The sequence below is a fragment of the Oncorhynchus mykiss genome, chromosome 12 (genome assembly GCF_013265735.2).
Source record: "Oncorhynchus mykiss isolate Arlee chromosome 12, USDA_OmykA_1.1, whole genome shotgun sequence".
NCBI classification, from domain to species: Eukaryota; Metazoa; Chordata; class Actinopteri; order Salmoniformes; family Salmonidae; genus Oncorhynchus; species Oncorhynchus mykiss.
Genome location: NC_048576.1, coordinates 77,729,281 through 77,754,178, shown reverse-complemented (window position 1 = coordinate 77,754,178; position 24,898 = coordinate 77,729,281). Strand labels below are relative to the sequence as shown.

Sequence of the window (24,898 nt, the reverse complement as noted above, 5' to 3'; positions counted from 1 at the left end):
GAGATGAGCTGTTGGATGTATCTGAAGGATGGTCATCCAGACACTATCCATCCTCATAAACACACAGAGAGAAGCACACTGGCATACACACACATCTTCCTTATGCACATTCATGACTCATGCTTGTTGTTGAGACATGTAGATGTTTCTAGTTGTCACCCGATGTCACTAGTTTGCTTTGCCTTATGTTTTACTTCACACACACATCCACTGTTTGTTTGCTGTTGTGTTGCTGTTGCCAGTGTCTTCTGTCTGTGTTGTCCATTTTGTCTTACATTGCCATTTGCCTCTTGCCAGGCCATCATTGTAATTAATGATTTGTTCTTAATTGAATTGCCTGGTAAAATAAAGGTAAAATAAAAAATAAAATACTGTGAAGTCAAGCATATGTGCACCGACACAGACCCCACCACACATGATGGAATTGAGAGAGTTGACGATGTGGATTTTCCCAGCACAATAAAGAAACTGAGTAATGGTCAACCCCAGTCTCTCCATTCCCAGCTCTCTATCCTCCCTCCTCTTCATCACTATACTGCCCAGCCCTAATCAGGCCCTAAGGCACTCTGCCTGCCTGCCTGCCTGCCTGCCTGCCTGCCTGCCTGGCTGACCGCTCAGCTCAGTTCACTTGACTGAATCACACTCCAAGGGGGAGGGGTGACCCGTACTTAACCAGGCTACTTCATAATGGATGAACACGTAGGCTTTAGTAATATGAACATGTCATATCAATATGCATGGCGGTACATTTTCATTATGGAGATATTACCTTGAATGGCATTATAGACATAGAGTCGCCAAGTATCTTATGAATATGACCTCTGCTGAGATACATTAAATCAAGATTTCTACAGCTGAGCATATGAAGTCATAAATGCATAACACAGTTGTTATAACACATGCTCTAAAAAGGATGTTGTGTGTGGGTAATTGGTTATTAACATATTAGCCTAAAAATTGTATTGAACATAATCTCAACTCAATGGCACATTCTGTACGATTTCTATTGACATGAGTGTAGCCTACATGGAACTAACTGTCAATTAGAGATACTATCAAACACATTACACCCGGACCTCACCTGCAGCCTCCGACGCCGAATTATCCCCGAGTCATCCATGTTGTAATAAGGCGCAGTCGGATGGGGAATTCCCCAAAACAGCCCCCTGACCCTTCACTTGTTTCGGTTTCGACCCAAACAACTCTGCGGCATCCACTGGCTGTCCGGTTCTCACTCAAATAACACAGCCGAGACGGCGGCGTTGCTCACTTCGAGCCAAAGCTCACAGTGCGCGTGTGGTGTCACGTTGAGGAACCGCTTGAAAACCACCAAATGCCAGGATGTCCCGTAGCATCTGAAACGAGCAGGGTCTTCGGGCTTTTACGTCTCTAAAATAAAGTTATTCCGCTGTAGCCTGTATGTTAATTAAATGATTAACTCATAAATCCCCATGTTGATAGTCGACTGTCACCTTCACTTCTTCCGGTTGTTTTTAGAGCATATTTGTGCACCACCAACAATGTCTTTAGAGACTTCACTTGCAATATAGTCTACTGCACCAATTATTTGGCGGTGTCTAAAATAAGTTACACCTACAGCATTAAATGTTCACAATACACCAGAATGTTCATTTCGCGGTTGATGCTGCTTGAACAACGGTGCGTGACGTGCAAAGATGCTTCCTCGAGCTCAGTCAGTCCCGTTGACATTGTCGCTGAATCGCCCAGGAATCCATCCACTTCTTTGGACTCCCAAGGCAATAACAGTCCATGACATAACAAAACACATCGTCTTTCCGCTCAACCTTTAAAAATTCGAGAGAATGTTATTCTCCCTGGCTGCATATCGCGGTCCATTCATTATTCCACCTTCACTTCCTTTGATAACGGACGACAATAGCGCGATATCTGTAACCCTTCGTGCCCGGGATTCCCTCACGCCCCTCCTTCACGCGCAATCCGCAACCGGGCCAGTGTGATGAATTTATATCCCTCTCCTCTCGCCACAGGTAAATGGGGGGGGGATAAAAAGGATAATATGGGGTGAACTGCTTCATTGTTGGGCAACGATGAGAACCGCATGCTTGTGAACGGCCATACTGGTCATTCAGGAGCATGGACAGCGCCACGTAGCCTACGAATGAGTGCCTTAGCGTTTAGATAGTTTTACTGCGAGCCATTGCATTGTCTTTTTTTTTTAACCAGCTTTACAATCAAAATGTTGTACATTGTATACGATATACAGTACCACTCAAAAGTTTGGACACACCTACTCATTCAAGGGTTTTTCTTTATTTGTACTATTTTCTACATTGTAGAATAATAGAGAAAACATTGAAACTATGAAATAACACAAATGGAATCATGTAGTAACCAAAAAAGTGTTAAACAAAACAAAATATATTTTAGATTTGAGACTTTTCAAAGTAGCCACCCTTTGCCTTGATGACAGCTTTGCACAGTCTTGGCATTCTCTCAACCAGCTTCACCTGGAATGCTTTTTCAACAGTCTTGAAGGAGTTCCCATATATGCTGAGCACTTGTTGGCTGTTTTTCCTTCACTCTACGGTCCAACTCATTCCAAATCATCTCAATTGGGTTGAGGTCAGGTGATTGTGGAGGCCAGGTCATCTGATGCAGCACTACATCACTCTCCTTCTTGGTAAAATAGCCCTAACACAATCTGGAGGTGTGTTGGGTCATTGTCCTGTTGAAAAATAAATGATAGTCCCACTAAGCACAAACCAGATGGGATGGCGTATTGCTGCAGAATGCTGTGGTAGCCATGTTGGTTAGATGTGCCTTGAATTCTAAATAAGTCACAGTGTCACCAGCAAAGCACCATCACACCTCCTCCTCCATGGTTCGCCTTGGGAACAACACGTGCAAAGATCATCTGTTCACCTACTCTGCGTCTCACAAAGACACAGCGGTTGGAACCAAAAATCTCAAATTTGGATTCATCAGACCAAAGGACAGATTTCCACCGCTTGTGTTTCTTGGCCCAAGCAAGTTTCTTATTATTATTGGTGTCCTTTAGTAGTGGTTTCTTTGCAGCAATTCGACCATGAAGGTCTGATTCACGTAGTCTCCTCTGAAAAGTGGATGTTGAGATGTGTCTGTTACTTGAACTCTGTGAAGCATTTATTTTGACTGCAATTTCTGAGGCTGGTAACTAATGAACTAATCCTCTGCAGCAGAGGTAACTTTGGGTCTCCTTCCTGTGGCGGTCCTCATTAGAGACAGTTTCATAATAGCACTTAGTGGTTTTGCGACTGCACGTGTAGAAACTTTCAAAGTTCTTAAAATGTTCCCAATTGATTGACTGTCATGTATTTTTACTTATTTGAGCTGTTCTTGCCATAATATGGACTTGGTATTTTACCAAATAGGGCTATCTTCTGTATACCACCCCTACATTGTCACAACACAACTGATTATGTCATGTATTGTCATATTATGTCTTGTTCCTGTTCTTTCTCTTCATTCTGTCTCCCTCTGCTGGTCGTATTAGGTTACCTTCTCTTCCCCTCCTTCCCCCAGCTGCTCCTCATCTTCTCTAACTACCTCGTTCACCCTTTTCCCACCTGTTTCCTTTTTTCCCTCTGATTAGGTCTCTATTTCTCTCTCTGTTCCTGCTTCTGTCTTTGTCAGATTCTCGTTTGAGTTTTTCATGCCAGAACCAAACTATCGTCTTGTTTGCTTGTTTGCTTGTCCTGTCCTGTCGGAATCTGCCTGTTCATCTGAGGCTACGTGTGATCAGGTACCTCTGTCCTCTACAACCCAGCTATTCTCCTCTGCTGCTAGAAGGGGAACTCTTCAGTGATATTCTGAAGGACTTTATGTTTCATTTGTCGCCCTCTCTGCGGGTTGTTTATTTTGCCTCCATATACATTTTAAGAGGATCTGTCTTACTTGTGTTTTGACATTAAAGGACTCTGTTTTTGTTAAACCGCTTTTGGGTCCTCACTCACGTGCATAACAGAAGAATCTGACCAAGAATGGACCCAGCGACTTCGGATCCTCTCCACTCAGCCGTCGAGATCCAGGGAGCGATGCTAGGCAGACACGAGCAGGAATTGTCTGCTGCTCAACATGCCGTTGAGACCCTGGCCGCCCAAGTCTCCAACCTCACAGAACAGATTCACCATCTCCGCCTCGATCCACCGGCCACTTCCAGGGCTTTCGAATCTCCGGAGCCCAGAATCAATAACCCGCCGTGTTACTCTGGGGAGCCCACTGAATGCCGCTCGTTCCTCACCCAGTGTGATATTGTGTTTTCTCTCCAGCCCAACACTTACTCCAGGAGCACAGCTCGTATCGCCTACGTCATATCTCTCCTTACTGGACGGGCTCGTGAGTGGGGCACGGCAATCTGGGAGGCGAGGGCTGAGTGTACTAACCAGTATCAGGACTTTAAGGAGGAGATGATACGGGTTTTTGATCGTTCTGTTTTTGGGGAGGAGGCTTCCAGGGTCCTGTCTTCCCTATGTCAAGGTAATCGATCCATAACAGATTACTCTATTGAGTTTCGCACTCTTGCTGCCTCCAGGGACTGGAACGAGCCGGCTTTGCTCGCTCGTTTTCTGGAGGGTCTCCGCGCGGAGGTAAAGGATGAGATTCTCTCCCGGGAGGTTCCTTCCAGCGTGGATTCCTTGATTGAACTCGCTATTCGCATAGAGCGACGGGTTGATCTTCGTCACCGAGCTCGTGGAAAGGAGCTCGCGTTCTCCGTTGCCCCCCTCTCCGCATCACTACCATCTTCCTCCGCCGGCTCGGGTGCTGAGCCTATGCAGCTGGGGGGTATCCACATCTCAACTAAGGAGAGGGAACGGAGAATCACCAATCGCCTCTGTCTCTATTGCGGTTCCGCTGGTCATTTTGTCACTTCATGTCCAGTAAAAGCCAGAGCTCATCAGTAAGCGGAGGGCTACTGGTGAGCGCTTCTACTCTGGTCTCTCCTTCAAGATCCTGCACTACCTTGTCAGTCCATCTACGCTGGACCGGTTCGTCAGCTTCCTGCAGTGCTTTGATAGACTCTGGGGCGGAGGGCTGTTTTATGGACGAGACCTGGGCTCGGGAACATGACATTCCTCTCAGACAGTTAAGGAAGCCCACGACCTTGTTCGCTTTGGATGGTAGTCCTCTCCCCAGGATTCAGCGTGAGACGCTACCTCTAACCCTTACTGTCTCTGGTAATCATAGCGAAACCCTTTCTTTTTTAATTTTTCGTTCACCTTTTACACCTGTTGTTTTGGGCCATCCCTGGCTAGTTTGTCATAATCCTTCTATTAATTGGTCTAGTAATTCTATCCTCTCCTGGAACGTCTCTTGTCATGTGAAATGTTTAATGTCTGCTATCCCTCCTGTTTCCTCTGTCTCTTCTTCACAGGAGGAGCCTGGTGATTTGACAGGGGTGCCGGAGGAATATCACGATCTGCGCACGGTGTTCAGTCGGTCCAGGGCCACCTCTCTTCCTCCACACCGTTCGTATGATTGTAGTATTGATCTCCTTCCGGGAACCACTCCCCCCCGGGGTAGACTATACTCTCTGTCGGCTCCCGAACGTAAGGCTCTCGAAGATTATTTGTCTGTAGCTCTTGCCGCCGGTACCATAGTCCCCTCCTCCTCTCCCGCCGGAGCGGGGTTTTTTTTTGTTAAGAAGAAGGACGGGTCCCTGCGCCCCTGCATAGATTATTGAGGGCTGAATGACATAACAGTGAAGAATCGTTATCCGCTTCCTCTTATGTCTTCAGCCTTCGAGATCCTGCAGGGAGCCAGGTTTTTCACTAAGTTGGACCTTCGTAACGCTTACCATCTCGTGCGCATCAGGGAGGGGGACGAGTGGAAGACGGCGTTTAACACTCCGTTAGGGCACTTTGAATACCGGGTTCTTCCTTTCGGCCTCGCTAACGCTCCAGCTGTCTTTCAGGCATTAGTCAATGATGTCCTGAGAGACATGCTGAACATCTTTGTTTTCGTTTACCTTGACGATATCCTGATTTTTTCACCGTCACTCCAGATTCATGTTCAGCACGTTCGACGTGTCCTCCAGCGCCTTTTAGAGAATTGTCTTTTTGTGAAGGCTGAGAAGTGCACTTTTCATGCCTCCTCCGTCACATTTCTCGGTTCTGTTATATCCGCTGAAGGCATTAAGATGGATCCCGCTAAGGTCCAAGCTGTCATTGATTGGCCCGTCCCTAAGTCACGCGTCGAGTTGAAGCGCTTTCTCGGCTTCGCGAATTTCTATCGTCGTTTCATCCGTAATTTCGGTCAGGTGGCAGCTCCTCTCACAGCCCTTACTTCTGTCAAGACGTGCTTTAAGTGGTCCGTTTCCGCCCAGGGGGCTTTTGATCTCCTCAAGAATCGTTTTACATCCGCACCTATCCTTGTTACACCTGACGTCTCTAGACAGTTCGTTGTCGAGGTTGACGCGTCAGAGGTGGGCGTGGGAGCCATTCTTTCTCAGCGCTCCCCCTCTGACGACAAGGTCCACCCTTGCGCGTATTTTTCTCATCGCCTGTCGCCGTCGGAACGTAACTATGATGTGGGAAACCGCGAACTGCTCGCCATCCGCTTAGCCCTAGGCGAATGGCGACAGTGGTTGGAGGGGGCGACCGTTCCTTTTGTCGTTTGGACTGACCATAGGAACCTTGAGTACATCCGTTCTGCCAAACGACTTAATGCGCGTCAGGCTCGTTGGGCGCTGTTTTTCGCTCGTTTCGAGTTCGTGATTTCTTATCGTCCGGGCTCTAAGAACACCAAGCCTGATGCTTTATCTCGTCTCTTCAGTTCTTCAGTAGCCTCCACTGACCCCGAGGGGATTCTCCCTGAGGGGCGTGTTGTCGGGTTGACTGTCTGGGGAATTGAGAGGCAGGTAAAGCAAGCACTCACTCACACTCCGTCGCCGCGCGCTTGTCCTAGGAACCTTCTTTTCGTTCCCGTTCCTACTCGTCTGGCCGTTCTTCAGTGGGCTCACTCTGCCAAGTTAGCCGGCCACCCCGGCGTTCGGGGTACGCTTGCTTCCATTCGCCAGCGTTTTTGGTGGCCCACCCGGGAGCATGACACGCGTCGTTTCGTGGCTGCTTGTTCGGTCTGCGCGCAGACTAAGTCTGGTAACTCCCCTCCTGCCGGCCGTCTCAGACCGCTTCCCATTCCCTCTCGACCGTGGTCTCACATCGCCTTAGATTTTATCACCGGACTGCCTTCGTCAGCGGGGAAGACTGTTATTCTTACGGTTGTCGATAGGTTCTCTAAGGCGGCTCATTTTATTCCCCTCGCTAAGCTCCCTTCTGCTAAAGAAACGGCACAAATCATCATCGAGAATGTTTTCAGAATTCATGGCCTTCCGTCAGACGTCGTTTCGGACAGGGGTCCGCAATTCACGTCTCAATTTTGGAGGGAGTTTTGCCGTTTGATTGGGGCTTCCGTCAGTCTCTCTTCCGGCTTTCACCCCCAGTCTAGCGGTCAAGCAGAACGGGCCAATCAGACTATTGGTCGCATCTTACGCAGTCTTTCTTTTCGTAACCCTGCGTCTTGGTCAGAACAGCTCCCCTGGGCAGAATACGCCCACAACTCGCTTCCTTCGTCTGCGACCGGGCTATCTCCTTTTCAGAGTAGCCTCGGGTACCAGCCTCCGCTGTTCTCGTCTCAGTTCGCCGAGTCCAGCGTCCCCTCCGCTCAGGCTTTTGTCCAACGTTGCGAGCGCACCTGGAAGAGGGTCAGGTCTGCACTTTGCCGTTATAGAGCGCAGACTGTGAGAGCCGCTAATAAGCGTAGAACTAAGAGTCCTAGATATTGTCGCGGTCAGAGAGTTTGGCTCTCCACTCAGAACCTTCCCCTTAAGACAGCTTCTCGCAAGTTGACCCCGCGGTTCATTGGTCCGTTCCGTATTTCTCAGATCATTAATCCTGTCGCAGTGCGACTTCTTCTTCCGCGATATCTTCGTTGCGTCCACCCGGTCTTCCATGTCTCCTGTGTTAAGCCGGTTCTTCGCGCCCCCGCTCGTCTTCCACCCCCCCCCATCCTTGTCGAGGGCGCACCTATCTACAGGGTCCGTAAGATTTTGGACATGCGTCCTCGGGGCCGTGGTCATCAGTACCTAGTGGATTGGGAGGGGTACGGTCCTGAGGAAAGGAGTTGGGTTCCCTCTCGGGACGTGCTGGACTGTTCGCTGATCGATGATTTCCTCCGTTGCCGCCAGGTTTCCTCCTCGAGTGCGCCAGGAGGCGCTCGGTGAGTGGGGGGGTACTGTCATGTATTGTCATATTATGTCTTGTTCCTGTTCTTTCTCTTCACTCTGTCTCCCTCTGCTGGTCGTATTAGGTTACCTTCTCTTCCCCTCCTTCCCCCAGCTGCTCCTCATCTTCTCTAACTACCTCGTTCACCCTTTTCCCACCTGTTTCCTTTTTTCCCTCTGATTAGGTCTCTATTTCTCTCTCTGTTCCTGCTTCTGTCTTTGTCAGATTCTCGTTTGAGTTTCTCATGCCAGAACCAAACTATCGTCTTGTTTGCTTCAACCTTGTCCTGTCCTGTCGGAATCTGCCTGTTCATCTGAGGCTACGTGTGATCAGGTACCTCTGTCCTCTACAACCCAGCTATTCTCCTCTGCTGCTAGAAGGGGAACTCTTCAGTGATATTCTGAAGGACTTTATGTTTCATTTGTCGCCCTCTCTGCGGGTTGTTTATTTTGCCTCCATATACATTTGAAGAGGATCTGTCTTACTTGTGTTTTGACATTAAAGGACTCTGTTTTTGTTAAACCGCTTTTGGGTCCTCACTCACGTGCATAACAGATTAGTTAAAACGCATTAAGAAGGAACAAAATCTCAAAAATGAACTTTTAACAAGGCACACCTGTTTATATAAATGCATTCCAGGTGACTACCTCATGAAGCTGGTTGAGAGAATGCCAAGAGTGTGCAAAGCTGTCATCAAGGCAAAGGGTGGAGAAGAATTTCAAATATAAAATATATTTTAGGTTACTACATGATTCCATATGTGTTAATTCATAGTTTTGATGTCTTCACTATTATTCTACAATGTAGAAAATAGTTTTAAAAAAATAAAGAAAAACTCTGGAAAGAGTAGGTGTGTCCAAACGTTTGACTGGTACTGTATATATTTATCCTTTCGCAATATCTGTTCATGGTGTATGTTGGTCTCAAAAGCTCAAATCAGGAGACCATGCAAATGGAATCCAGTAAGTCTACTGACCCGCTGTTGATCAAGCATGGATCATCTTTATCATTGTCACGACTCCGACCGAAGGTGGCTCCCCTTCCCGTTCGGGTGGCGCTCGGCGGTCGTTGTCGCCGGCCTACTAGCTGCCACTGATTATTTCCTCCCCCTCCCTTATGTGTTCATTGAGTGCACCTGTTTTGAATTATGTATAATTAGTGAGGCTTTATTTAGTCAGCCGGCCCGCCTGGTTCCTTGTGCGGGATTAATTATTGTGACCTTCTGTGTTGTGTAAACTTGTGTGCACGTCTGTGAGTTACGTGCTTTCCCATTTCATGGGTCTTTTCTGGACAGTTTAAGTCCCCCTGTTTGGGGCGTTTGTTTTGTATTACGCCCTGTGTTTTCGTGGGGTTGGCTTATGTTCGCCGGTGTGGTGCATTAAAATAGCACTCCCCTGAACTCTCTGCTTCCTGCGCCTGACTTCTCACCCACTACACTCAGAACGTTACAGAATCCCGCACCCTGAGGAATGGAGTCAGCAGGAGCAACAGCCAATCCCCTCCCATCGATGGAGGAAAGGGTTCTACATCATACCACCGTTCTCCATCGGATCGGAACGGCTATGGATCAAGTGATGGAGAGAATGGACCGATGGGAGAGAAGTGGTCTCCTCTCTCCACCTTCGGCTCCCCCCCCTCAGGACTCCCCATCTCCCGACTCCAGCACCCTCCATCTTACGCTCCCGAGGGTCTATGATGGAGCGGTGGCGGGGTGCCAGGGGTTCTTACTCCAGCTGGAACTGTACCTAGCCACCGTCAGACCCACTCCCTCGGGAGCGGAGAGGGTGAGTGTCCTCATCTCCTGTCTCACGGGTCGTGCTCTGGAGTGGGCGAACGCAGTCTGGAATGGCCCAGACTCAGCGAAGGAGCACTACCCAGAGTTTTCCCGCCGCTTCCGCGCAGTGTTTGACCACCCTCCAGATGGCCGAGCAGCGGGAGAGCGACTATTCCATCTCCGGCAGGAGAAGAGGAGTGCCCAGGATTACACGTTGGAGTTCCGGACCTTGGCAGCAGGATCTGGGTGGAACGACAGGGCTCTTATCGACCACTACCGGTGTAGTCTCTGGGAGGACGTCCGCAGGGAGCTAGCGTGTCGGGACACCGCTCTTTCCCTGGATGAGCTAATTGACATGTCCATCCGACTGGACAATCTGCTGGCTGCCCGCGGGCGTTCGGAGAGGGTCCTGTGTGTTCCACCACCCAGCACCGCCACTCCCGTTCCGATGGAGTTGGGAGGGACTGTGCCGAGGGGTACCGGAGGAGGAGGCTCCCTCTGCACCAGCTGTGGTCGGAGAGGACACACGGCCGATCGGTGCTGGCGGGGTCCGTCTGGGAGTCGAGATGGCAGGCGGAACATTTCTCGATCACCCCAGGTGAGTCAGCACCAAACTCACCCAGAACCCCCTGTTGGTCACATGTTTGTCTTGATTTTTTTCCTTAAATTTTTCCCCTCTTCCCAGCATAGGGCGCTAGTCGATTCAGGCGCAGCTGGGAACTTTATGGTTCGCGGAATCGCTACTAAATTAGGTGTTCCGCTTGTGCCGATAGATTCTCCCTTTCCCGTGCACTCCCTAGATAGCCGGCCATTAGGGTCAGGGGTGGTCAGGGAGACCACGGTTCCACTGGACATGGTAACGCAGGGGAATCATAGGGAGCGTATCAGTCTCTACATAATTGATGCGCCTGCGTTTCCAGTGGTGCTAGGGATTCCCTGGCTGGCCCGGCACAATCCTAAAATTTCGTAGAGACAGGGGGTTCTCCAGGGGTGGTCAGAGGAGTGTTCTGGAAGGTGTCTGGGAGTTTCCATCAGTGCCACGTCGGTGGAGAGTCCAGACCAGGGTCCCACGGTGTGCATTCCCCCCGAGTATGCCGATTTGGCAATCGCTTTCAGTAAAAAGAAGGCGACTAAATTACCACCACATCGACCGGGAAGGGATTGTGCGATAGATCTCCAGGTAGACGCTGCGCTTCCCAAGAGTCACGTGTACCCATTATCCCAGGAGGAGACGTTGGCTATGGAGACATATATCACGGAGTCTCTGGGACAGGGGTACATTCGGTCCTCCATCTCACCCGTCTCCTCAAGTTTCTTTTTTGTGAGGAAAAAGGAGGGAGGTTTGCGTCCGTGTATTGATTATAGAGGTCTAAATGCCATCACGGTGGGATTCAGCTACCCACTACCTCTCATTGCTACGGCAGTGGAATCATTTCAGGGAGCGCATTTCTTCACAAAATTGGATCTCAGGAGCGCGTATAGCCTGGTGCGTATTCGGAAGGGAGACGAGTGGAAAACCGCATTTAGTACCACATCGGGCCATTATGAGTACTGCGTCATGCCGTATGGGTTAAAGAATGCTCCAGCCGTTTTTCAATCCTTTGTAGACGATATTCTCAGGGACCTGCACAGGCAGGGAGTAGTTGTTTATATCGATGATATTCTGATCTACTCAGCCACTCACGCCGCGCATGTGTCTCTGGTACGCAGGGTGCTTGGTAGACTGCTGGAGCATGACCTATACGTCAAGGCTGAGAAGTGTGTGTTCTCCAAACGAGCCGTCTCCTTTCTGGGTTATCGCATTTCCACCTCGGGGGTGGAGATGGAGGGTGACCGCAGTAAGGCCGTGCGTAATTGGCCGACTCCGACCACGGTAAAAGAGGTGCAGCGGTTTTTGGGTTTTGCCAACTACTACCGGAGGTTTATCCAGGGTTTTGGCCAGGTAGCGGCTCCAATTACCTCACTGCTGAAGGGGGGTCCGGTGCGGTTGCGGTGGTCAGCAGAGGCGGACGGAGCTTTCAACAAGTTGAAGGCGCTGTTCACGGATGCACCCGTGTTGGCCCATCCGGACCCCTCTCTAGCATTCATAGTGGAGGTGGATGCGTCCGAGGCTGGGGTGGGTGCCGTGCTATCACAGCGCTCGGGTACGCCACCAAAACTCCGCCCCTGCGCTTTCTTCTCGAGGAAGCTCAGCCCAGCGGAGCATAACTATGATGTGGGTGACCGGGAGTTGTTAGCGGTGGTCAGGGCTCTGAAGGTGTGGAGACACTGGCTTGAGGGGGCTAAGCACCCCTTTCTCATCTGGACCGACCACCAAAATCTGGAGTATAGTCGGGCAGCTAGGAGACTGAACCCGCGTCAGGCAAGGTGGGCCATATTTTTTACCCGATTCCGGTTCACTTTATCGTATAGACCGGGCTCCCAGAACGTGAAAGCGGATGCACTGTCCCGCCTTTACGACACAGAGGATAGGTCCACCGAACCTACTCCCATCCTTCCTGCCTCAAAGCTGATAGCACCAGTGGTATGGGAGGTGGACTCGGACATCGAGCGGGCGTTACAGGCTGAACCCGCGCCTCCTCAGTGTCCGGCGGGGCAGAAGTACGTGCCGCTTGGTGTTCGGGACCAACTGATTCGGTGGGCTCACGTCCTACCCTCCTCGGGTCACCCTGGGGTGAGGAGGACAATAGGGAGCCTTCGGGGGAGGTATTGGTGGCCTACCTTGACTAGGGACGTTAAGGTTTATGTCTCCTCCTGTTCAGTATGCGCCCAGAGTAAGGCTCCTAGGCACCTTCCTAGAGGGAAGTTACAACCCCTCCCCGTTCCACAACGGCCATGGTCACATCTATCCGTAGACTTCCTGACCGATCTTCCCCCGTCTCAGGGGAACACCACGGTTCTGGTGATTGTGGATCGGTTCTCTAAGTCCTGCCGTCTCCTCCCGTTGCCCGGTATCCCTACAGCCCTACAGACTGCGGAGGCATTATTCACCCACGTCTTCCGGCACTACGGGGTGCCGGAGGACATCGTTTCTGATCGGGGCCCCCAGTTCACGTCCCGAGTATGGAGGGCGTTCATGGAGCGTCTGGGGGTCTCGGTCAGCCTGACCTCCGGTTATCACCCCGAAAGTAATGGGCAGGTGGAGAGAGTAAACCAGGAGGTGGGTAGGTTTCTGCGGTCGTACTGCCAGGACCGGCCAGGGGAGTGGGCGAGGTACATCCCCTGGGCCGAAATGGCCCAGAACTCACTACGCCACTCCTCTACTAATGTGTCCCCTTTTCAGTGTGTGTTGGGGTACCAGCCGGTCCTGGCACCGTGGCATCCGAGCCAGACCGAGGCTCCTGCGGTGGAGGAATGGTGCAGCGCTCCAAAGAGACCTGGAGGGCCGTCCGGGAATCCCTTCAACAAGCTAGTGGACGGCAGAAAAGGAGTGCTGACCGCCACCGCAGTGAGACCCCCGTGTTTGTACCGGGGGACAGGGTCTGGCTCTCGACCCGAAACCTGCCCCTCCGCTTGCCCTTCCGGAAGCTTGGGCCGCAGTGTGTAGGGCCTTTCAAAGTCCTGAGGAGAATAAACGAGGTGTGTTATCGATTACAACTCCCTTCCTATTATCGTATTAACCCCTCGTTTCATGTGTCTCTCCTCAGGCCGGTGGTAGCTGGTCCCCTACAGGACGGTGAGGTGCCGGAGGTCCCTCCTCCCCCTCTGGACATCGAGGGTGAGGGGCCTGCAGTACCTCGTGGACTGGGAGGGGTACGGTCCGGAGGAGAGGTGCTGGGTACCGGTGGGGGACATTTTGGATCCGTCAATGTTGAGGGATTTCCATCGCCTCCATCCGGAGCGCCCTGCGCCTCGTCCTCCGAGTCGACCTCGAGGCCGGTGTCGGCGCGCTGCGGGAGCCGCGCGTCAAGGGGGGGGTACTGTCACGACTCCGACCGAAGGTGGCTCCCCTTCCCGTTCGGGTGGCGCTCGGCGGTCGTCGTCGCCGGCCTACTAGCTGCCACTGATTATTTCCTCCCCCTCCCTTATGTGTTCATTGAGTGCACCTGTTTTGAATTATGTATAATTAGTGAGGCTTTATTTAGTCAGCCGGCCCGCCTGGTTCCTTGTGCGGGATTAATTATTGTGACCTTCTGTGTTGTGTAAACTTGTGTGCACGTCTGTGAGTTACGTGCTTTCCCATTTCGTGGGTCTTTTCTGGACAGTTTAAGTCCCCCTGTTTGGGGCGTTTGTTTTGTATTACGCCCTGTGTTTTCGTGGGGTTGGCTTATGTTCGCCGTTGTGGTGCATTAAAATAGCACTCCCCTGAACTCTCTGCTTCCTGCGCCTGACTTCTCACCCACTACACTCAGAACGTTACAATCATGCATGGCATACCCAGGATTTAACCCCCCTAGGTACGACTGATCATTCCTGGCCCATTTCCAATATCGTTAGGTCCTGGTTATTGATCAATCGGCCTATGTGCAGCAAACAGGTTAGATCTCAAACATTTGTCATCCATTTTTTGCATAATAAATTAGAATGAATGACTAGAGGACTGGGAGCTGAAACTTTTGAATGTTTCTCTCCATCAGAAAAATGCTTGAGTGGAGAGAATGTTTTACTCGTGGTTTGGTGCCCTCAACATTTGTGAACAAACTGAAACAGACAGTCAGACAGTGCATGACCTGAGTGAAAAGAAGGAGCACAAACAATGGCCAATGTTTGCCCTTGGACAGTTGGCCATTGGATAGATCTACAGATCTACTATAATGAGTTCCTCCCATCATATTTGTTTGCCTGGGATGATGATGAGGGACAGATGGGTTGCCCTTTGGCAGAGAGAGGTTGCGTAATGCTTTGCGATCAAGGATTAGGACTTTCACGCTGTTTTCATGTAACATATGGTCGGTCCGAGTGTATGGCCCACGCAATGATGACCTCACCCTCAGCCCAGACATAGCCAGCCCACAGAGCAACACTGCACCACACACACACACACACACACACACACACACACACACACAGTTCAGCTAGACCATCCCGTCCAAACAAATATGCTGTAACCAATTTAAATGTATTCAACAGATTACTTCTCCACATAGAATTGTGATGCCACTTGAATTAGTACATTGTGCTCATAATGCAAAATCATGGAGAAAGGCTGTGGTAAGCAGGCTTTGATTCATTTGATTAAATAGCAACCATCAGGGCTTTCTGGCTGGCTGGCACGCTTTCCTAATGCTGATGGCTGCTCTTTATGTTCTAATTCTATCCAGCCAACATCCACCTAACAGAGACAAACGCTCACAACACAATCAGGTAAGCCATTATCAGGAAGCCAGTCCCTCACCCAAACCCTGTAGCACCTCATCCACTCCACTCAGTGAAATCCTCAGGCATCTCTACTGCTGTGGTGCCTTCAGACATACTGAAGGTACAGGTATTGATTATTGCTCCTTGTTGCTTTCACTCGTCTGACCGATAGACCCTGCAAGATGCCCTGCACGGCAGGTAAAAGTCTGGTGGGCATACAGTACATTCAGAAAGTATTCAGACCCTTTGACTTTTTCCACATTTTTGTAACATTACAGCCTTATTCTAAAATGGATTAAATACACATTTTACTTCATCAATCTACACACAATAACCCGTAATGACAAAAACTGTTTTTTAGAAAAACAGAAATACCTTATTTATTTAAGTATTCAGACCCTTTGCTGTGAGAATCGAAATTGAGCTCAGGTGCATCCTGTTTCCATTGATCATCCTTGAGATGTTTCTACAACTTGATTGGAGTCCACCTGTGGTAAATTAAATTGATTGGTGATGATTTGGAAAGGCACACACCTGTCTATATAAGGTCCCACAGTTGACAGTGCATGTCAGAGCAAAAACCAAACCATGAAGTCAAATGAGTCTCTGTAGAGCTCCAAGACAGGATTGTGTCGAGGCACAGATCTGGTGAAGGGTACCAACAAATTTTGGCAGTATTGAAGGGCCCATGAACACAGTGGCCTCCATCATTCTTAAATGGAAGATGTTTGGAACCACCAAGACTCTTTCTAGCGCCTGGTCAAACTGAGCTATCGGGGGTGAATGGCCTTGGTCAGGGGAGTGACCAAGAACCCGATGGTCACTCTGATAGAGCTCCAGACTTCCCCTGTGGAGATGGGAGAACTTTCCAGAAGGACAACCATCTCTGAAGCACTCCACCAATCAGGCCTTTATGGCAGAGTGAGCAGACGGATGCCAAAGAAGTGGGTCACAGTTTCCACACACACACACACACACACACACACACACATGCACTTTCACACACACACACATACATACACACGCACATACACACACACACCGCCTGCTGGAAAGAATCCCCAGAGGATCATCATTAAGAGGCAACAGACGTGGCTCTGGACTTCAGAGAACACATTCAGCCACACAAGGGGCTTGTTCCAATGCCAAGGCATGAGGAGTGTAAACATCACATAAACGAGGGGATGAGAGGGAGGAGACTAGAATAGACAGAGATAAAAACACAACTGATGTTGGCAGTTATTTTTCCCTCTTCCTCTCTGAACCATCCATTGACATTCCCATAGGAACATCAGTTTCTTTGTTTCTCTTTTCCTTGCCTTTCTTAAACCACTGTAACCTTAGACCAGACTGTTCTAAAATAAATCTGATTATTCCTAATGAGTAGTTTCATTTTATTTCATTTTGAAGAGGTGGTGAACTTTAGTTTCATACCACAGCCGCTGTGGAGGGACATGAGTCTGGTAAACAAGACCAGCTTCACTGTAATAAAACCCAACTGTGCCACTGCCACCAAGTGGTGATATGTGACAGTGCAGCAAAGTTGCCGCACCTATTTTAACAGCACTGAGTGGACCCATGCTGGCCTTCTCCCAGTGAGAAGTGACTGCCAATATATTTTACAAAGGAAATCCATGAGGCAATAAAAGGATCATGCAGTTTAATGTAAACCAGTCTTCAGGCAGTCTTTCAGTTATTGTTCATGGTGGTACAGTCAGATCTGGATTGGCCTGCTTTGTATTATGCAATTGCAGATGATACACTGCCCCATCATAGAGTCACTAACAAATCAGTCACAGTAAACAGTATCCTATCTATTCTCTGTCTGCCTGCCTGCCTGCCTGCCTGCCTGTCTGTCTGTCTGTCTGTCTGTCTGTCTGTCTGTCTGTCTTTCTCTCTCTCTCACGCACATGCCCCCCCCCCCCCCCCCCCCCACCCCCCCCCACCCCCCCCCACCCAAGCATTAAGAAGATCCCCCACCCAGAAGGCATGGTGGGTAATCCGTGTGGTCAGCGTGTCTGTGTCTGAGTCAGGAGGTGAGTCCCCTCTGCTAAACCAATGGATGAGCCCAGCAGGATGCCATTACTGTAAGCTCTGATCAGCACCACAGTCATCACCCACTGTTAGGGACAGCCACTCTAAGATGATTGGTCACACAGACACAGGCGCACACACACACACACATCTCAAATGGCTCACAACCAACAAGCCAGGGACTGAGGGAACAGCCTGGCCTAATGACCATGGCATGGCTCCTTTCTTTTGGGTAGCTAGATATTCTCCTGGATCAGACTCTTTTTACTGTAACTGAGAGAACAGCAGACAGTAACCGTAAACCCATATGTGCCAGATAACTGTATTGAGATCCAGGTAAATTAATCCTTGTTCCTGATTGACAGGGGATTTCAAGGTAGGATTTGCCCTGGTCACGTTGGGGTCTTACAATCTTTTTTTTTTTTTACTCAATGGGACATTCTGGTAAAAAAAAAGAAGAAAGTGAAACAACTTTACTTATGAGAGAGGTTTTTCTGTCACTCTTTTAAGCCAACTTCTGAAGAGAAACTCCTTTTCATGTATAATTCATAGTTACTTAGCTCAGGCAGAAGGCAGTACACAATATACCAGAGATAACAGGCAACAACAAAGACAGACACAGCAAACGTCATTAGAAGAAAGTGTTTTCAGAGAGCAAACTGAGATAGATTAAAGTCTTAGTGCAGTGTTTGTGTGTGAGTGTGTGTGTCACTGTGGAGTAGAAAACAATGTTTAGCACTGTTGCCAAGTGGCTCTGCAGGCACTGTGAGTGAAACATGGCGATCAGAATAGATGTCATACACAGCATGTATATAGGATGTACTACTTCCCTGTTGATTTGATGACCACAGAGACAGCTGGAGTTATGGTCTCCCTGGACACCTCCTGTCACACTCACACACATACATGCAGGCTTTACACTCACACTCTGTTCCTGTCCAACTAAGCCTATTAAATAGAAGCAGAGGGTCAGTGTGTGAATCTGTTTGAGAGCGTGTGACGGCGTGAGAAAAACTGTACCCTGCTGCAGTAACAGGCTTAGAAGGGGTAACGCCCCACTGACCCACTGAACATAGGTCACAGGGGTGTTCCATCAGAAACAAGTCTTTCTCAGGTTTTTTCCGGTTCCACTCATTTCATTAACAGTGGTTACAGCCTGCCCCTCGTCTACAACGAATGATGATGAATGCCAAAACAAAGTGTGATCAGCATGCATACGGCTGGTCGCACTGCGGAGAAGGCAGCGCTGCAGAGAAGGAAGAGTGGGAGGTCAGTGTGGTGTATTGATCTGTTCCCTCTGAGGTGTCAATGTAAAGGTAGAATTATGGGACAAACAGGGCCTTACGAGAGGACGCTCCCATCCAATCCATCTACAGGAGACGAGATTGAGTGCAGAGACTGCTCGTAATACAAACATGAATCTGTCCGCGTGGTGTCTCATGCACGCTACGTTGAGTGTACAAAACATTAGGAACACCTTCCAAATGTTGAGTTACACCCCCACAGCCTCAATTTGTTGGGGCATGGACTCTACAAGGTGTCGAAAACATTTCACAGGGATGCTGGCTCCAATGCTGACTCCAATGCTTCCCACAATTGTGACAAGATGGCTGGATGTCCTTTGGGTGGTGGACCATTCTTGATACACACGTCAAACTGTTGAGCGTGAAAACCCAGCAGCTTTGCAGTTCTTGACACACTCAAACCGTTGCGCCTGGCACCTACTACCATACCCGTTCAAAGCCACTTAAATATTTTGTGTTGACTCGTGTGTGTGTGTGTGTGTGTGTGTGTGTGTGTGTGTGTGTGTGTGTGTGTGTGTGTGGGAAACTCCAATTGGGAAACTCGTGTGTCAGTGCACCTCTGTCGAAATCAGATCTGATTATTATTACTCATTGATTATTTCTCTCTGTTCATCACTCCATCTTTCTCTGAGCCTGTCTGTCACAGGAAGGAAATGAAAAAAGATACTCTTGGAAAGCGTAAAATGTCTACCGCCTCCTCCAGCTAAGTCATAGGCTGGATGGATGCCAAAAGAAGATGAAAAAGACAATGAAAAAGCCTTGCTCCCCCACTCTCATTTATACAGATACATTGTTTTATTGAAAACAAACTTCATCCATGTAACCATATGATATGCTCTATTGTAGACAGAGTCCAATAATATCCCTGTTGGTTGTTTAGAGACACAGTAATCCCATTAAGAAAATAATGGGAGGTAAGTTACTATAGGCCTTGGCCCCATAGAGTGGGGGGGTAAACAGAGCTAGGTTGGCCTGACCTGCTGTTGTTAGGTCACAGGCTCTTTCGGAAGGCTGTGGTGCTGTCTACGTTTCCTGATTTAGGTACTGGAGTAGAGGCAGCATAATGTTGGGTGGGACTTTTCTTCAGAAAATAGATGAATGGATAGCACCTCTTTGGCATGGCAAGACTCTCTAATGCAGTTACAACCTTTCGATCCTTTGCTAAGGAGCCGATGGCAATTGTCCAGACACGGACTTATCTGTCACCAATCCTGTCAACGCAGCAGGCCAGGGTGCTTAGCTAATTTGGAAGATTTTACATGTAAACAAAACACTGCATATATTAGAGCACTGAAACAGATGCCAAGTTCAAGACAACTCAGAAACTCATAGTTACAATATGAGTAAATGTTTATGTGTTGCACTTCCTATTGGTTGATTCGGACACTTTCCAATTGGGAAACTCGAACCTCACCTTTCTACGAGTTTCCAAGTCAGAAATGTAGGGAGTTTCCGAGTTCCGAGGCAACTTGTCTTGAATACGACAAGAAGGTTAGAAGTATAGTCTTACATCAGATAGAGTGTTGAGTTCACCTGCACAAATGGTACTTTCAAGACAACTCGGAAACTCTGAACTTCTGAATTAAAATGTGGGTCTGTTTTTTTTGCGCAGAGCTTGATATTGTTTGATTTTTTTCGGATACTTTCCAATTGGTAAACTCTGAGCTCATCTTTCCACGTGTTTCCAAGTCGGACATTTCTAAGTTTCCGAGTTCTGAGTTGTCTTGAACGCAGCAGGATATCGGTTGAGGGGTAAGCGTTGCAGAGGAGTGACGCCATCTGACATAAAACAATGGGTTAGTTATGCCGCGTTCAAATCATGTCGGGGACTCTAAATATATCCTTCCTACTGGGACAAATGCACGTATATGATGGTATGATGTCTGGACTGCGATCTTTCCAACATCATGCACCACTGAAAATGGCAACAAACATGGTTTCTGCTGTCAACACGATTTCTGATGTCAATCGTGAGAATGGTTCTTGCGTACCTTCCGAGCCCCGAGCACGTCAACGCGCCAAGTCGTTCCTCCGAATTTGACAAGTAATTTCTCCGATCAGTCCGACATGACATTAACGCAGCATTAGAAGCGCATCCGTCCTGAACAGGTGTCTGTCTACAAGTTAGCCAGGTGAGCTACTAATCCGGTAGGCCTCTAAGAAAGAAGCGTTTCAGTCCAGACACTCCACAAACCTTCAGCCACCACCGAGAGCAGAGATTGATCACATCTCACAATCCGTCGTTGCCTCCGACACCCACTTCCAGAGGCGGGGATGGAGCATTGCACCCCGAGGCGCCTCTTCCCAATTCGTGGGGAGCACTAACACAGCAATCCATTTCAACGTTATACTGAACCATTTAAAAAGTGTCTCTCCTAACTCCCCCCCAATAACCTACATGGATGAATAATAATACTGTTTTTTACTATTGAGCATGACATGTTAACGTACTATTTTATGGTTTGTTTTTTTATGTTCTTCATGTAGGCCTGCTGGACCTCGGGTGTTTTTGAGATCATCGGGCTGAGAATATCCCTACAAAGTGTAATAACATAGTACAACCACAGGGTGGGAGTCTTGCCATTAGATTATGCTTCAGTTGGGCTTCAAACCAATGCGCCATGCTCTACAAACGGACACACACGCACTCTTTATTTTCATCACACCCAACACACCTTAATGAAACATGGTGACATTAAAGCACCCAGGTTGTTGTGACCTTAATTTACAGCCTAAATTATACACTGCCCCAAAAAATAAAGGGAACACTAAAATAACACATCCTAGATCTGAATGAATGAAATATTCTTATTAAATACTTTTTTCTTTACATAGTTGAATGTGCTGACAACAAAATCACACAAAAATTATCAATGGAAATCAAATTGATCAACTCATGGAGGTCTGGATTTGGAGTCACACTCAAAATTAAAGTGGAAAACCACACTACAGGCTGATCCAACTTTGATGTAATGTCCTTAAAACAAGTCAAAATGAGGCTCAGTAGTGTGTGTGGCCTCCACGTGCCTGTGTGACCTCCCTACAACGCCTGGGTATGCTCCTGATGAGGTGGCGGATGGTCTCCTGAGGGATCTCCTCCCAGACCTGGACTAAAGCAGCCGCCAACTCCTGGACAGTCTGTGGTGCAATGTGCCGTTGGTGGATGGAGCGAGACATTTTGCCACATTTCAGGCTTCAAACATAAAGATATAAAACTGTATTTTTTTGTGAAGAATCAACAACAAGTGGGACACAATCATGAAGTGGAACGACATTTATTGGATATTTCAAACTTTTTTAACAAATCAAAAACTGAAAAATTGGGCGTGCAAAATTATTCAGCCCCTTTACTTTCAGTGCAGCAAACTCTCTCCAGAAGTTCAGTGAGGATCTCTGAATGATCCAATGTTGACCTAAATGACTAATGATGATAAATACAATCCACCTGTGTGTAATCAGGTCTCCGTATAAATGCACCTGCACTGTGATAGTCTCAGAGCTCCGTTAAAAGCGCAGAGAGCATCATGAAGAACAAGGAACACACCAGGCAGGTCCGAGATACTGTTGTGAAGAAGTTTAAAGCCGGATTTGGATACAAAAAGATTTCCCAAGCTTTAAACATCCCAAGGAGCACTGTGCAAGCGATGATAATGAAATGGAAGGAGTATCAGACCACTGCAAATCTACCAAGACCTGGCCTTCCCTCTAAACTTTCAGCTCATACAAGGAGAAGACTGATCAGAGATGCAGCCAAGAGGCCCATGATCACTCTGGATGAACCGCAGAGATCTACAGCTGAGGTGGGAGACTCTGTCCATAGGACAACAATCAGTCGTATATTGCACAAATCTGGCCTTTATGGAAGAGTGGCAAGAAGAAAGCCATTTCTTAAAGATATCCATAAAAAGTGTTGTTTAAAGTTTGCCACAAGCCACCTGGGAGACACACCAAACATGTGGAAGAAGGTGCTCTGGTCAGATGAAACCAAAATTGAACTTTTTGGCAACAATGCAAGACGTTATGTTTGGCGTGAAAGCAACACAGCTCATCACCCTGAACACACCATCCCCACTGTCAAACATGGTGGTGGCAGCATCATGGTTTGGGCCTGCTTTTCTTCAGCAGGGACAGGGAAGATGGTTAAAATTGATGGGAAGATGGATGGAGCCAAATACAGGACCATTCTGGAAGAAAACCTGATGGAGTCTGCAAAAGACCTGAGACTGGGACGGAGATTTGTCTTCCAACAAGACAATGATCCAAAATATAAAGCAAAATCTACAATGGAATGGTTCAAAAATAAACATATCCAGGTGTTATAATGGCCAAGTCAAAGTCCAGACCTGAATCCAATCGAGAATCTGTGGAAAGAACTGAAAACTGCTGTTCACAAATGCTCTCCATCCAACCTCACTGAGCTCGAGCTGTTTTGCAAGGAGGAATGGGAAAAAATGTCAGTCTCTCGATGTGCAAAACTGATAGAGACATACCCCAAGCGACTTACAGCTGTAATCGCAGCAAAAGGTGGCGCTACAAAGTATTAACTTAAGGGGGCTGAATAATTTTGCACGCCCAATTTTTCAGTTTTTGATTTGTTAAAAAAGTTTGAAATATCCAATAAATGTCGTTCCACTTCATGATTGTGTCCCACTTGTTGTTGATTCTTCACAAAAAAATACAGTTTTATATCTTTATGTTTGAAGCCTGAAATGTGGCAAAAGGTCGCAAAGTTCAAGGGGGCCAAATACTTTCGCAAGGCACTGTAGGTGCATCCTGTTTCCATTGATCATCCTTGAGACATTTCTACAACTTGATTGGAATTCACCTGTTGTAAAATCAATTGATTGGACATGATTTGGAAAGGCACACACCTGTCTATATAAGGTCCCACAGATTACCGTGCATGTCAACGCAAAAACCACGCCATGAGGTCGAAGGAATTGTCCGTAGAGCCCCGAGACAGGATTATGTCGAGGCAGAAATCTGAGGAAGGGTTCCAGAACATTTCTGCAGTATTGAAGGTCCCCAAGAACACAGTGGCCTCCATCATTCTTAAATGGAAGAAGTTTGGAAACACCAAGACTCATCCTAGAGCTGGCTGCCTGGCCAAACTGAGTAATCGTGGGAAAATAGACTTAGTCAGGAAGGTGACTAAGAACCCGATGGTCACTCTGATAGAGCTCTAGAGTTCCTCTGTGGAGATGGGAGAACCTTTCAGAAGGACAACCATCTCTGCAGCACTCCACCAATCAGGCCTTTGTGGTAGAATGGCCATATGGAAGCCACTCCTCAGTAAAAGACACATGACAGCCCACTTGGAGTTTGGCAAAACCAAGATTTAACTTTTTGGCCTGAATGCCAAGTGTCACTTCTGGAGGAAACCTGGCACCATCCTTACGGTGAGGCATGATGGTGGCTGCATCATGCTGTGGGGATGTTTTTCAGCGGCAGGGACTGGGAGACTAGTCAGTATCGAGGCAAAGATGAACGGAGCAAAGTACAGAGAGATCCTTGATGAAAACCTGCACCAGAGCACTCAAGACCACAGACTGGGGCAAAGCTTCAACTTTCAACAGGACATTGACCCTAAGCACACAGCCAAGAGTTGCTTCGGGACAAGTCTCTGAATGTCCTTGAGTGGCCCAGCCAGAGCCCGGACTTGAACCCGATTGAACATCTCTGGAGAGAACTGAAAATAGCTGTGCAGCAACGCTCCCAATCCAACCTGACAGAGCTTGAGAGAATCTGCAGAGGAGAATGGGAGAAACCCCCCAAATACAGGTGTGCCAAGCTTGTAGCGTCATACCCAAGAAGACTGAGTGAAGGGTCTGAATACTTATGTAAATTTGAGATTTCCATTTTATACCTGTTGTTGTCTTGTCATTATGGGGTATTGTGTGTAGATTGATGAGTAAAAAAAACAACTACATATTTTTTTTAATAAGGCTGTAACCTACAAAAATGTGTAAAAAGTCAAGGAGTCTGAATACTTTCCGAAGGCACTGTATATAAAGAGTTTCTTTTTTTTTTATCATATAAAGTATGTAACACTATCAATATTCTGTAATTTCACAGAATATTTTTCAGATTATTTCTAGGGTCCAGTCTTGAGGAAGTTATACTCAGGCCACATTCTGTTGGCCTGGAATTCCAATCCGTCTGTATTTCACTTGTCATTGCGTGAGAGATCAGGTTGTGTGTAGCCTCTCTTAGCTTACATAATCACACTACACAGCCTCTGCAAAGCA

General features: G+C 48.0%; 1 protein-coding gene across 2 annotated transcripts in view; it reads right to left on the bottom strand.

Moving 5' to 3' along the window:
- The window catches only part of LOC110538482 (microtubule-associated serine/threonine-protein kinase 1), a 64,045-nt gene extending 62,073 nt beyond the window's left edge, over positions 1 to 1,972 (bottom strand). The window contains exon 1 of one of the 2 annotated variants that reach the window (XM_036938576.1): positions 1,082 to 1,972. In XM_036938576.1, coding sequence (XP_036794471.1) covers positions 1,082 to 1,120 — 39 coding nt within the window. In that variant the 5' untranslated portion in view covers positions 1,121 to 1,972. The remainder of the gene's footprint in view (positions 1 to 1,081) is intronic. The other variant, XM_036938577.1, reaches the window with a different exon arrangement.
- Positions 1,973 to 24,898: the final 22,926 nt, after the last annotated feature.